A 14,444-nucleotide genomic window follows, 5' to 3' on the forward strand; every position below is an offset into this window, starting at 1 on the left:
AAGCATTGTACTGCAACGTTTGCTAAGGCCTGAATATCTTGAAAATAAAAAATAATCGCATCGTTTTAAACGCCGGTAGTTTGACTACATTCTCCGGACGTTTTAACTTTAAACGTTAATTTTAAGGTTTATTTTAGCATGCTAGCCATAGTGTCTATCGGTTTAAATTGTTATTATCAACTCTTCGTGAACAATTGTAAAATAGTTTTGCCACCCAGCGCAATCTCCTTCTTGCACGAACACCGGCCTATTATTTGATCTTTGCATTTTGAAGCCTGATAAATAATTATTTTTTCCACGTTTTTATTATTTTTAAGATCGACGAATGTGCCTATCAACCTTGTTTTCCTGGAGTTCTTTGTACAGATCTAATTGCCTCATTTAGTTGTGGACCTTGTCACAAGGGATATACTGGTAATGGAAAAATCTGTACCAGAATTGATGGCAGTAAGTGTAATATGTCTCTTTTCATCAAGGGAATATCGTGATGGACTAACCTTAACCGTACGATAGCTATCGATGAATATTTCCTTTTTTATTTTGAAAAATTTTCTAGACAAACGCAATCGTGGAAACTAGATGATTTTTGTAATAATATGCATAAACTAATTTCTGAATTCTGATTGGTTCAGAGCCGCGCAATATTCAGGAAATCCCTGTCCCAAAAAAGGAAATCCAAGTGCTAATTTCCTTAACACAATTTCTTTAAAAGTGTTCCTGAGTGTTCCTCAGTGAATTCAGTGTTGCGTCTTTATTAAATATCTCATGGTAAAAACGTTGAAACGGTTGACTATTTTGAAAACTATTTTGACAAGATTCGAAAACAACATGCGATTGCACATGAATTTTGCTAATTGAATAAATGATTTAATATCATATAATGTGGCACGTGTCTCTTATTTTTTAGGTTTATCAGTAATAGGTAATAGCATAGATTCTCGTGCAATTTGGAAAACCATGCCCTCGTGAGTGTTTTCAAAGACTTCAAATTGCACGAGTCCAAAAAAATCACCGCTGCATTTTTTTTTCAAATTTCACTAGAAACCATACAATTACTTATGCAAACGATAACAAACTAGGTTTTAATGCTCGAACGACGGAATTATTTATATTTAGCGGTTCTAAATATTTTTAGCTTGGAACTGAACCTCGAATAAATATTACTTTTCCAGTATTAAACGTCTTACAAGCTTTAAATAGAAAACTTCACCGAGATCTATCTAAAATACACATGTTTGTTTTATCATGGCGTTATATATATAGTAACAGAATTATACGATCACTGATAGGTATAGATATCGTGGGATTTTTCTCAGCACTGGTATTGTTTGACACAATTTTTTACAAGTGCAGCCGTATATTCGTTAAAGTGAAGTAAGTGTCTCATAAAGGGACTCATTAAGTGCACTTGGTCAACCGCCTAGTGCCTTGAATTGTAAAAGGTATACAGTTTAAAGGATAAGTTTTCTAGTTTCCCGTTTAGACGTTCACCGGTGTCAAGCGTTTCAGTTGCCTCTGTCAAGTTTTTAAGAAAAATTAACATGCAACGAGTTCATGCTGTATCCAAATATCCTAACTAGCCTATATTTTGTGCGTGCGCCGCCCAAGATTAACTGTATAAATTTGTCGTGATATAGGCTAAAGATGTTTCGCGGCATTTATCACCATTCTCTTACTTCGTACTGCGGATTGTATATTTCCGTGATTTAACGACGTTTTTTTAAAACTTTCAGAAGTTGACGAATGTGTTAGGAATCCTGAGGTATGTCATAAAAATGCAAGCTGTGAGTACAATAACGGTTCTTACACCTGTCAGTGTATACATGGTTACTCAGGAGATGGCAAGAACAATTGCACAGGTAATATACTATCACTGTTATTACAGAAAGGGTTGTGGACGGTGGGGGTCGATTGCATCACGCAGGTCGACTAGGCTAAGCAATTTCTAGGCTAAGAGACTGTTTACATGAGCCCAGTTACCCGAGATTCAATGAAGCGTGAGATGATTTTGCGGTATTGAAATGAGCAGATAATGATGATCCTGGCAGTCGTATATATAATCACCAGAAAAATAGCATGTGCTTGTTTGGTGTCATAAAGACTTATTTCAATACCCCAAAGTCCTCTCACGCCTCGTTGAATCTCGGGTAACCGGGCTCATGTAAACAGCCCCTATATAAGCTATCTCTTCGCGAGTTGACTATAGGCTAGCTGCAACCGGGATCCTGCAGCAAGACGAGACAACTCCCTTCCCGTAATCAAAATGTTAATATTTTTATAAGCAATATATTTAGCCAGCGCGCGCGTGGCACGGGCTAACTCCGCCGGGACACGAATCACACTCACTCTATTTATAAATTACCCTGTCAGGTGTCCTTTTTAAAAACTGTCCCGCGGGCAAATGTCGCATAAAATCCGACTTTTCAACTCGTCCGGGTCAACTCGCCTCATGTATAATCGGCCCCTAAATTATTGGATGATAATTTCCTTTAAATTTTGGAGAAAAAGCTGTCACTTTTCGATGCGTTATATGTGAAAGGGAAAAATGTCTGAACAATGGAATAGCATATATAAACACTTGTGGCAATAGGCGTCATAATTATTATCCACAATACAGATATATAATGGCAACTAATGTACATGTGATCATTGTGATGAACTGTAAAATTCAAATGAGGTTTGATTGTGGACGTGCGTGCATGTTTCTTTCATAGATAAATACCAAAACTACATTATGGATATGAGAAACGCTTAGAAATATTTCGTACATTCAGCATTCTCAGCCTGCCCAAGTGGGAAATGTGTTTTCTAACATTTATTTGATCAATAAAGTTAAAGAGGAAAATGCTGATTATTATGTGACCTAAGCTTACAAATGTTGAAAACATTTTAATGGTTACGACATATTATACGTACGCGATATCCTGTGGTTATATGATGATGCAAATATCCAAAAGTGTATTTAAACGCAATTGTTTGCACGGTTTAGATGTGAATGAATGCGTAGAAACTCCTGACATTTGCCACAAAAATGCTACGTGCACAAATACTAAAGGAAATTATACTTGTGAATGTATGAAGGGGTTCATTGGCGATGGTTACATTGATTGTTCTGGTGAGTTTGTCAAGAAGCCATGCATGCCACTAAATGTATTACGTAGCGCCATATTGTAGGAATTTAAGCTTTTGACAAAGAATAAAAAATCTATTTAGACTATAACAAATGTACATGTTTCCATGGTACCTAGCTTCAGTGTCTAAGTATAAAAACAATGAAGTATTTCCTTTGTTTTCGGCTATGGTTGGGCCGTTGTCCGCCCGCGTTCTATACGAAAATTACGATAAGACCATGTAAATACATGTAAAATTCTGGAGCGTAGAACAACTATGATCACAAGTGTCCAAATCGTGCATGAATAACACATATATATTTGCGCCTCTTTCTCAACCTTCTTCAAAAGAAACTAGAAATGAACTTTGGTTTCTCATTCACTTGCAACATTTTTGTATGACACTTCCTGTAATGGTGCATTTTCTGTGGATTCCTCGATCGTTGGTATAATAGCGCAAATATCAATATATCGAGCAAATAAGTGATTACTCAATTATTCAATAAATATTAATCTTTAGATGTGAATGAATGCTTGGAAACTTCTGACATTTGCCACAAAAATGCTACTTGCACCAATATTGAAGGAAGTTATTCCTGTCAATGTTTGAAAGGATTTATTGGGGATGGTAGACATAATTGTTCTGGTGAGTTTCATAGCCAAAAATGCAGGTCGGTTAGGTGCGTGGGCTCAAGCGGTTCAGTTTTCAGTTCTTTATGCAGATCAGTGTTGCTCAAAGACAATATGGCGATTGTTTTAATCTTATCAACCAACCACACAATCTATAAACAAACAGAATTATAAAAATGAGTATATTAGATATTATTATAAAAGATGGCCCACTTATCGATGCTGGCGCGTCCACTTAGCTCGAACATTGCTGAACATTATTCAATATATAAGTTCTGCCTTGTATCATAAGACTGGAACGCTAGCTCCGTCGGAAGTTTGAAGCCAAGATGGCGGAAATTGAAGCTTTTTTGTAATATGATCCAGGCCTCCGGCGCGGAAACATCCTCAGCCTTGCCGATGAAATTACTCTTGACTTCTCATCCTCTTGCTATTCATTTCGTGTTGATACTGGCTATATAGCTAATGGTGTCTTTTCCGCCGATATATCCTGCTTTTTACGAGAGTATGGAAACATGTACTAAACGTTAACTCAATTGATTGCTAATATTCTTTAGATGTGAATGAATGCCTGGAAACTCCTGATATTTGCCATAAAAATGCTACCTGCACCAATATTGAAGGAAGTTATTCATGTCATTGTTTGGAAGGATTCATTGGGGATGGTAGACATAATTGCTCTGGTAGGTTTTCTGTTATAAGTTTTAGTACCATTTATTAATACTATTTAATATACAATCTTCGTGCATTGTCCTAAATCTACTCACACGATTGGTTAAAATCAATCACGTGGTTCCTTGTTGCCTCGCGACAGATCATGAGAATCATAATTTAATCGCAACCTATTTTCCCTTTTATTGAGCACATAGTTTGCTTATTTTTGCCTCAGTATCTCTTATATTTCGTAAAGTGGCGTAGCCAGCCCGACAATTTAGTGATGCTATGTTAATATTTTGGTATTCATTGACTGTGAAAACAATGAATTTCTAAAGAGATGAATAATAATAATAACATCAAATTTGCATAGCAGGGCTAAATTGTCATGCAGGCTCGCTACGCCACTGATTTCGTACTAAGGTTTTCTGCAATGATCAGCCAGGCCGCCCTCGGCTTTCTTGTCAGAGGCTTTTATACACAGGGACGATGAAATCTTCATAAGGCGGTATCTTGTTTCCAACAACATTTCAAGGTGCAATTTTTCTCCAGCATAGCCGCGACAAAATCCACTTAAAATCGTTAATAAAGGACCTGTTTTTGATCAAACGGCCAGTGGTGCAGCCAGCCCGACAATTTAGTCATGCTATGCTAATATTTAGATGTTCATTTACTGTGAAGACAATGAATTTCTAATTAAATGAATAATGATAATAACATAAAATTTGCATAGCATGACTAAATTGTCAGACTAGCTACTAGCGTAGGGCATAAAGTTGGACAGGAAAGAATTGTGACACGGTGCCCTCGAAGGCGAGATTCTGTTGCTAGGCCACGGCTAATATTTTCCATTTACTTACATGGTTGTTAACTACTTTTTAGACGTTAATGAATGCGTAAAAATTCCAGATGTTTGCCATAAAAATGCAACATGTATCAATATTGAAGGAAATTACACATGTGAATGCCTGGCCGGTTTTGTTGGTGATGGTTACCATGATTGCTTCGGTGAGTTAGATAAGAATGGCATTGATCATCGATGAAGTTCGGATCGAAAGTTCTACGTTAAACTAATTCCGGTATTCACTATAGTTTTCTATTAATATATTTAACATTTACTTCACTAAATTTCCAGAATATTAAACTTTTTTCTTTAAAACATTTATAGAAAATAAATCTCCGCTTATAAATACTCCAAGTTCAGTCTATGCAATCTTGAATATGGACTTCAAAATTCAGATCGAAGCACGCGATCCCGAGGACGAGGATCTAGTTTTTGAGTTAATGTCAAACGGAACCGTAACCACGGCTGAAATCACAGAAAACGGTTTCCTTACAATACCGGAACTTAAAGAAAGTGGAAGTGTTTATATACTGGTTAAAGATAAAAAGGGTGCCCAGAATTTTCTAGTTCTCAATGTGAAAGCGATGCAATGTCCATGTGAACAAAATGGTACATGTCAGAAAAAGCAGAATATCACTTATCCAGTGCAAAGATCCGACTATATTTGCCACTGTGAGCAACCATTCACTGGTGAAAAATGTGAAAAACGCTCAAATCCTTGCAAAGAACAGCCCTGTTTTCCTGGACTCAAATGTTCATCCGCACTGAATTCTGAAGGATTTACGTGTGAAAAATGTCCACCATTATTTAAAGGCGATGGAAAATATTGTGAACTGGATAACGTAAAAGGTATGTTGTGGGCCGTGGAGTTGTGAGATTCATAGCATAGAAATGAACATAGGTAATATCATAATTTACCACCCTGAACTTTGTTCTTTTAATTCAAGAAGTGAACTGTTATCGAAATGCAGGCATAGAAACAAATTTCTCTTAAGCAATATAATTACTTGATATAATCTGTATATATTTATATGTAATTTAACACTAGAGCTTTCCGTTTACGTCAAACATGTATATAGTATATATAACCTTGGCAACAAAATAGCGCGACATTTAAATTCACCTGATGAGTGTGGCAAGCGTTACTTGTCATACGAAACAAGTTTGTAGTGAATAAAATCTTATGAAGTAAACCAAGTTTATTTTATTTTATCTTTATATATATAAATATATATATATATATATATATATATATACATATATATATATATATATACATTATATAATATATATAATATATATATATATTATAATATATAATATATTATATATATATATATATAAGAATTAGGCTATGATATATATATATAAGGAGAATTAGGCTATGATATAAGGTGAATTATGTGAAAATATTGAACACAATTTTTGTAACTGTTTGTGAAATAGATTTTACTCAAACCTCAAAATAGCAGATCTTTCTTGAATTCTGCTAATATAGACATTAAAAAGAACCACGTGAAGTCTCAGATGACATTGAAAAGTGAAAAATGGGTTGACAAATTAACTGACAATACATCCAAGGAGTACAGGGAACTTGCCTCTCGGATAACAATTGAGGTATGTAGAAGAAAGTTAAGTTATCTTATATACTGAAAACCCACTATTCGATGTCCTAAATTTCTTTAAAATAAAATAAAAATATAAATAATATATATATAATATATATATATATATATATAGATATATATATATATATTTATATATATATATATATATATATATATATATTATATATATATATATATATATATATATATACACCCATTTGCAAAAACGTTGGCCGCAGATAGATAGATAGATACTCGAAGTCTAATTAGAATTGCATATGATTACATTTGCATGGGATTTCAATCATATTACACAACATATGCAATTCTAATTAGATTTCGGGTATCTATCTATATATCTATCTGCGGCCAACGTTTTTGCAAACGGGTGTATATATATATATATATATATATATATATATATATATATATATATATATATATATATATATAGTAAAGAAGTAAAAAACACGGCTTAACCGCGCCTATCGCGCCTTGGCCGATCTATAGTTAATAATTAGAAAGTTAATCTCTAAATTTAAAATCCTCAAATTATTCTGAAATAGCTGCAGAAATACGAGTATTTTACCTGCCGAGGTTTATATGACTCTAACTTTTGAATCGTAAGTTATGAATTATAAATTTAGACGTTTAGATTTAAAGATTTAAAACATTTTAAATACTATTAAAACGCTTGAAACTAATTTTGATAATTTGTCTAGTTTAATTTGGTTTTAATTTTTTCCTCGTAAATTGATATCAAAATTTCCCGTCATATACTATCATGATTCATTTGAAGACGCTTTTTAGCAACCTCTCATATTTAACAGATCAGAACAATTTACAACAACGTTCAAGGGTTTAGTTACTTGATTGTCAAAAATTTCAGGTATGTCAAATATAATAATTAAATATAATCTTGCCTTTATTGCTGCCGAGCGTAGCGAGGCAGCACACTATTCTTGACACGGCAGAGATTTCTCCAGAGTTCATTCGACCCAGTCTTCCGCACCGAACTATGTATAGTCGAAATCTCGAGTCCTTTTTTTTTGCATTTTCCGGGCCAAAGGTCGATCATCAAGTCACTTTAAAAATTGGGGGGAGTGGACAAAATATTAGAGCCGTCGATACAGGACAAATGGGATATGCAGGGATATATAATTTTGTCTGCTTTTATACAGATACATATACATGAAGGCGATGCATGAACGTTCATTGTTCAATCTTAGAGGAGTCCTTTCATGTGTTAATCGGCTACATGGTACTGAAAGCAATGTTCTCATCTCAATCTAGAGCGGTGCTTTCATTAGTTTATCGGCTATAGCTTATATGGTTCTTATATGAAAAAAAATGAATATATTATAGCTCATATAAATGTTAATCTCGTTAGTCCATTATTGTTCAGCTCATCTAACTTTTACGGTAAACAAATAAAGTATGGACTGTGGGTATTCAATACTACATGCAGGGTGTCCCAAAAGACGCAAACAATAGCTTTGACGATTGTTAGAATTTGAATACCCAAGACAAACTACGAGCAGTGGCATGTTGAATTTTCACAGGCTACGTGCATAAGATCACAATAGGAAAATGAGCCATAGTAGTTTAGTCGAAATAGATTTCAAAATGTCGATCTTGCTAGTCGATTGTTGAGCTCATATGGCCTGTTTTATTATTTGTCGGATAAATGTATGTAAATTGTATTCTCTGTTGTGTTGTGATGTGCGTGATATGTCTAAAGTTAACTAATGTATTATAATGTTATGTGATGTGTAATGTTAACTAATGTCATGTGATGTCTCTTTGTTGATTTTATGTTTATTATATTGTTGTAAATAGTTTTATAATATAATATTTTATATATATTTTATAATTTTATAATAATTTTATAATTTTCGTGGAAACTAGAAAAATACCACGGTTATTATTGTGTTTTATACACCACTTACCTATATTGACATACGCCGTCGCTATGCCATGACTCATCGAAATATTAAATATTTAATTTGTCAAGTATTTAATATTTCTATGTCGCCATTGTACGTCACAACATTTAACCATGAAGTATACCCAGATTCCCAAACCTATGAGAACTCAGATTACTTTGCAATTTTACATGACGTTTTTGCGTCTTTCAGAGATCAATGCATAAGAATAATCTCACTTCACTGTGAATCTAGTCCTTGCTAACCAGGATGATATAAACAACTAATTCAGAAAATTCCGCATGCTGCTTTTAATCCTTGGCCTGACCGGGGATATTAAGGCAGCAATTTCCTTGCGATAGTAACTCCTAGTTTTAAATAAATATGAGGATTTTTGTTTATCGTGTTTACTTCATTAAAGCAGGTATGTCTACAGGAGTTCGGGTAACAGCATTAACTTCAATGCATTTCCGTTGTTTTACTACATTTCTACTTTACTTCGACAATTCTTTCACCATTATAGGCTATACTTTTTTGTATATTGTTTAGACAAAATTTGCACAAACTACCATGTAAAAAATGAAAACTTGCACCAGTTGGCCAAAACTTATGTTCCTGTAATTTTTTCTTTCGTACATTCCATTCCAGGAAGCGACGGTTTTGTTGTAATCATTTGTAATGTATATATCACACGAATGAGATTTAAATTTACCTCTTTACAATTAATCACAAAAAAAACTGAGCATTATGTGATAAAACCAGAAGCAAACCGTGCTTGTTACAGCCCCCGGACATGCACTTTAAAATACTTGCACCTAATTTTACGTTTTTTAATTACAGACCCGGGAGTATAATTGTAAATTTCGTGTTGATATTTTCCGAAGAAGTAAAGGCTCCTCTTAAACCATTGCTCAAGGTGGCAGAGACTGGAAAGCTCGGGAACATGACCTTCGAGATGAACGGTTAGAAATGAATTGCATGCTGCTACAATTGTACAAAATAATTACAAAACTAGCCTTATCAGCTAATGCAAAAAAATGGGAGATTTCAGCAGCTATACGCATTAACATATTAGTTTTATATTTAGAATATAATTATTTTCCTATATTCTGACACAGAATAGACATTAAATACCGGAAGCCTTACTCTTCGCATTTGGCGTCCGTAATTTTTTGAAAGTGTGACGCCACCTAAGGGAAGCCAAATACGCTAGCACACGCAAACATATAATGGGTATCTAATTTGTGTCCAGTGAGCTATATATAATATATAAATATACATATATATATATGGATTAGTAACTTCGCTCATTTGGTTAATCTTCAAGTGAAGCCAGAGATGATGGAAATTGAAGGAGCTATGGGAGGACACCCCAGTCTTCCTACGTGCACGGTCAAACTGAATTCATGGTTTTTTTTGCTATTTTCTAATATTTTTGAGTTGGAAATGGTAGAATTCAAAAAAAGAAAAGAATAGATATTTTTAAGTTTCACTTAAATCTGCTAAGAAAGGAGCAATATCTGAAGAGAAGTGAGTGTGGGTTGTTGACGTTCTTGCAAAAAGCAGAATACATTAAAAAAATACCAAAAAAGTGTTGCCTTATCTCAGTTTCAAGAGAAAAGATATGTATTAATCTATCTTCCATAAAAACAATAACTTGAAAGGAAATTATCCGAAACATACGAGATTCAAAATACAACTGAAAATATGGCATTTTTATACGAACGTTTCATGCAAAGTGAAAATATTTAAAAACCAACCCATACTAGGACAATTGGCAAAAATAAAGGACTATCAGTGTCTTAAAACTGTGTCAAAGTTACAAATTAAAAAACAAAATTTACTCGAAAGCCAAGGCAAAAGTTTCAAGCTTAGCGAAAAATTCATATTTACTCACACTGCAGTGGGAAAATACAGTATTCAGATAAGGTAGATGAAGAGAAACAGATTGCTATAAAAAAATAAACTCTTTTTCCGTTCTTATTCTTTTAAAATGAAGAAAACCACAAAAATCCGAGGTTTTCGCGAGCCATCACTCCCGGTCAAAACAATGAAAAAATATTTGATCTGACCGCGCACGTAGGAGGACTGGGATGTCCTGCAATAGCTCCTCAATTTCCGCCATCTTTGGCTTCACTTTTAGCAACCTAGTTATTACTCCATATATATATAGAACTTTTTTATGGGGGTACAGAGTTCCTGCACACACCAGAATGGCGTAGAATTGCGTAGAGTGAAGCGTGCGCTGCTGAATAATTTCGTACACGAAAACATTAGCAAAATGCAAAGAGTGATGCTTCTGGTACAATGGCCATTCTGTGCACGTGATTTTGACGTGGATCTCGATTTCAGCGATTTTTGTTTGACAAGATAATTTTTTGAGCACACGTACCATAGTACTGCGGTTTCATCCTATGCGAATGAGTATATAATTCTTCATAATTATTCTCATCAGCATAACCACGATATAAGATATATATATATATATATATATATATATATATATATATATATATATATATATATATATATATAATATATATATATATATATATATATATATATATATATTATATATATAATATATATATATACAGTAGGAGGCAAAAGTTTGAGTCCAGTCGTTGTAGAATTCCAGTATTAAATCCTGGCAGCGTATTGGAGTTAAGACATGCGTGCTAGTGTTTCAGTACTGTAAACTATATTAATTGCACACTGTTTTGGTCCTAATGATCTAAATTATAACAAAATAAAGTTCTCATTCCTTTACACTGCCCAAGATGGGTAGGAAAAAGGGCAAAGTGATGGTGCACAAGGACAAATAGTTCCATTAAGTATTGAAGGATTCTTTCCTCGTAAGATCGCAGAAGAAGTGAGAATTTAAAAAGGTGGTATGCAACTAACCTTGGAGAGGTTCGAAGAAATTAAATCCTACTCAAGCAAACTTTTAGCTGCTTTGGTCATGCTCGGTTTGGCAATATTGAAAGATATAATAGGATCCTAATTAAAGAAAAGTATCATCCAATTCTTCAAGGACATGGAATTTCATCTGGTACAAAGATGATCGCACGTCTAACTACATGATAATCACCCTAAGCACATGCACATCTTCTATGTGCCAGAAATCGTTTAGAAGCAAACTCATTCTGGTGATCTCGTTGTCATGGCTTTCCACCTCATATTCCAGATCTAAAACCTATGGAGCACTTGTAGAACCGTTTTAACCGGAAGAGGGCGAGGCACAGACCCGCCAGCCAGGCTGACTTGAGGCAAGTGGTCAACGAATGCTGGCAAGGTATTGAACGTGTGACATTAAAAAACCTATGGAATCTATGCGAGCAAGAATAAAGGTCATTTCAAGAGCAAAAAAGAGGGAACTAAGCAATGACATGTAAATGCATGTTTGCACATTAAAATACGTAAAAATGAATATCATAACATCTCATAGTTGTTGTACAGCATGTATTTTTCTGTTTACTTGTTTACTTTTTTCTAGTTCACTTATCGGTAAGGTTTTCTGTAGAATATTAATATATGCTGCTGAAACAAAGAAATACAGTCACTGGACTCAAACTTTTGCCTCCTACTGTATATATATATATATATATATATATATTTATATATATATATATATATATATATATATATATATATATATATATATATATAAGATTAAGTTTTTGACACGGAATATTGCCAATACTATTCTGCAGGTCTTCTTGAAGACTATCCAACAGATGACTGGGCCGGGGGAAGTTCACTGACAACATTTCACTTAAAATTTGTAATTCTAGTTAGAAACCTTTCTAATTCTAATTCTAGTGAATAATGAACATGATTCAGAGGACGACAAAAATGGCTCAATGAACAAAACGATTCACATTGCTGTGAGTGTCGCTGTTGTGGTTCTCCTTTTGCTCATTATACTTATTGTTGTGCTGCGTGTGAGAAGACAGAGAAAGCACAGGGAAGAGGAACTCGGGAAGAAACAAAAAGCTAAAATTACAAGAAGCAATCCGAAAGGAATTTCATACAAGGGAAAAGCTGGTGAAGAAATGGAAATGAAAGAGATGGAATCAAGGCTAGTTGCGTGGGAGGAGACTTAAGTATCGAACCCTAATTCGGCGTTTGAGATTCAACACCTGCTTTTTAAATGAGAGAAATTTAAATAACGGTATCATAATTGTTTTTCTGCACTATTTATAAACGCTTACAGTACTGTCCAGAAATAAATGAGTAATTCAGCTTGTGGTTACTGCTTTAGCATGTCCAGAAACAACCTAACAAAAACCGATGTTAACTTAGGTCGAAGCGCGGTGAGACCGATGTTGAACTTCAGTCGAACCTCGATCTGTAACATTCCGTTCGGAAGCGAACGGCAACCGCGATAATATTTCTTCCCTTGCGGTCGTCTGCGGTTTCTATCGGTCGACCTTAACCAAACCGCAGCCGAACCGCAACCACAGGTTATTTTTGGACAATACTGCATGTACATTCATCTATTCTGATATATCTATTCGCATAACTCATATACTTATTTCTTAAGAGTGATTGCGAACTGGGAATACGGGGATCTTATTAACACCATTTATATAATTCAATATATAAATAGATAAATTGATATTATAGCACTGCACTTAATGACGCTATATAATTAAACAAGTTACTGCATTGAACTGTTTTTCTACAAAAAGGGTTAAGTTAGCAGTAATCGGTTCTTTTTGCAGTAATTTTCTTAAATAGACATCATTATGAAAAGAATGTCTCTACATTGCACTTGATTCTGCCATATTTGTCTTAAAATAATGATATATAACATTAACAAACAACACAACTACTTTTACAGTTTCTTTTGTTTTTATTGTTTCATTAAGAATGTGAATAATTCTTTATCTAGCATTTTTTTTCAGCAACAAATTCAATTTTCTATCCAAATGACCTCACGATACATGCACTTATGCGTGTTAAATCAACGAAACATTAACATTCACATCTACGACTCCTCATCCGCGTCTTAACATGTTGAATATCATATTCTGCCGTGGATTCTACCATGCAGGTTTACTCCAGAAGAAGACGAGATTTTTTTTGCTCAAGTCGAAGCGATTTAGAATTAAAGTTATTCTAAGGCCTTATTTTTCACATCTTCAAAAATATGGGTACATTTGTCGATTAATATTCAGTCACTATTCATCGACATTACTTCACTTTGAAACAGTAAGGTAATTCGATTTTGCATTAGTTTACAGGATCTTTTTAAATTGTTTCCACTTTATGGAAGACATTGACTGATAGTTCAACAGCTTCGCAAATTGAATAATGATTTGCGGCGCAATCCCATTTGTCGACTTTGAGTTCTGCTTAATGAACCAGGGGAGGCTGGAAATTACCGAGCGTAGCGAAGTGAGAAGTATGAAAATAAATGGGGAGAATACATGTTTTGTATGGGGGCAAAACACGTGATAAAAATGGGCCAATGGGATACAAAAAATCAAAACAACATTACCTGGCCAAAGAGACGCCTGATTGTGGGTTAAGAATAGCCCGCAATGAGGGAAGCCTGATCAGCAACGAATATATATTACAGAAAGTATTGATGTAAACAAAGTAATGGGAATCATATTACTCTGGATGAATCAGCTTAAATGAAAGAGAGTCGTTCATTTATGCCGGA

At 34.3% G+C, this 14,444-nt stretch overlaps 1 protein-coding gene across 1 annotated transcript in view; it reads left to right on the forward strand.

Moving 5' to 3' along the window:
* LOC114535194 (von Willebrand factor D and EGF domain-containing protein-like) overlaps positions 1-13,553 on the forward strand; it is a 134,967-nt gene extending 121,414 nt beyond the window's left edge. The window contains exons 18-28 of the mRNA XM_028556574.1: positions 318-447; positions 1,734-1,859; positions 2,990-3,115; positions 3,631-3,756; positions 4,298-4,423; positions 5,277-5,402; positions 5,563-6,087; positions 6,737-6,855; positions 7,676-7,734; positions 9,611-9,732; positions 12,593-13,553. Of these exons, the coding sequence (XP_028412375.1) occupies positions 318-447; positions 1,734-1,859; positions 2,990-3,115; positions 3,631-3,756; positions 4,298-4,423; positions 5,277-5,402; positions 5,563-6,087; positions 6,737-6,855; positions 7,676-7,734; positions 9,611-9,732; positions 12,593-12,876 (1,869 nt within the window). The 3' untranslated portion in view covers positions 12,877-13,553. The remainder of the gene's footprint in view (positions 1-317; positions 448-1,733; positions 1,860-2,989; positions 3,116-3,630; positions 3,757-4,297; positions 4,424-5,276; positions 5,403-5,562; positions 6,088-6,736; positions 6,856-7,675; positions 7,735-9,610; positions 9,733-12,592) is intronic.
* Positions 13,554-14,444: the final 891 nt, after the last annotated feature.

The sequence above is a fragment of the Dendronephthya gigantea genome, unplaced genomic scaffold (genome assembly GCF_004324835.1).
Source record: "Dendronephthya gigantea isolate DGI-Jeju-01 unplaced genomic scaffold, DenGig_1.0 000112F, whole genome shotgun sequence".
Classification (NCBI taxonomy): Eukaryota; Metazoa; Cnidaria; class Anthozoa; order Malacalcyonacea; family Nephtheidae; genus Dendronephthya; species Dendronephthya gigantea.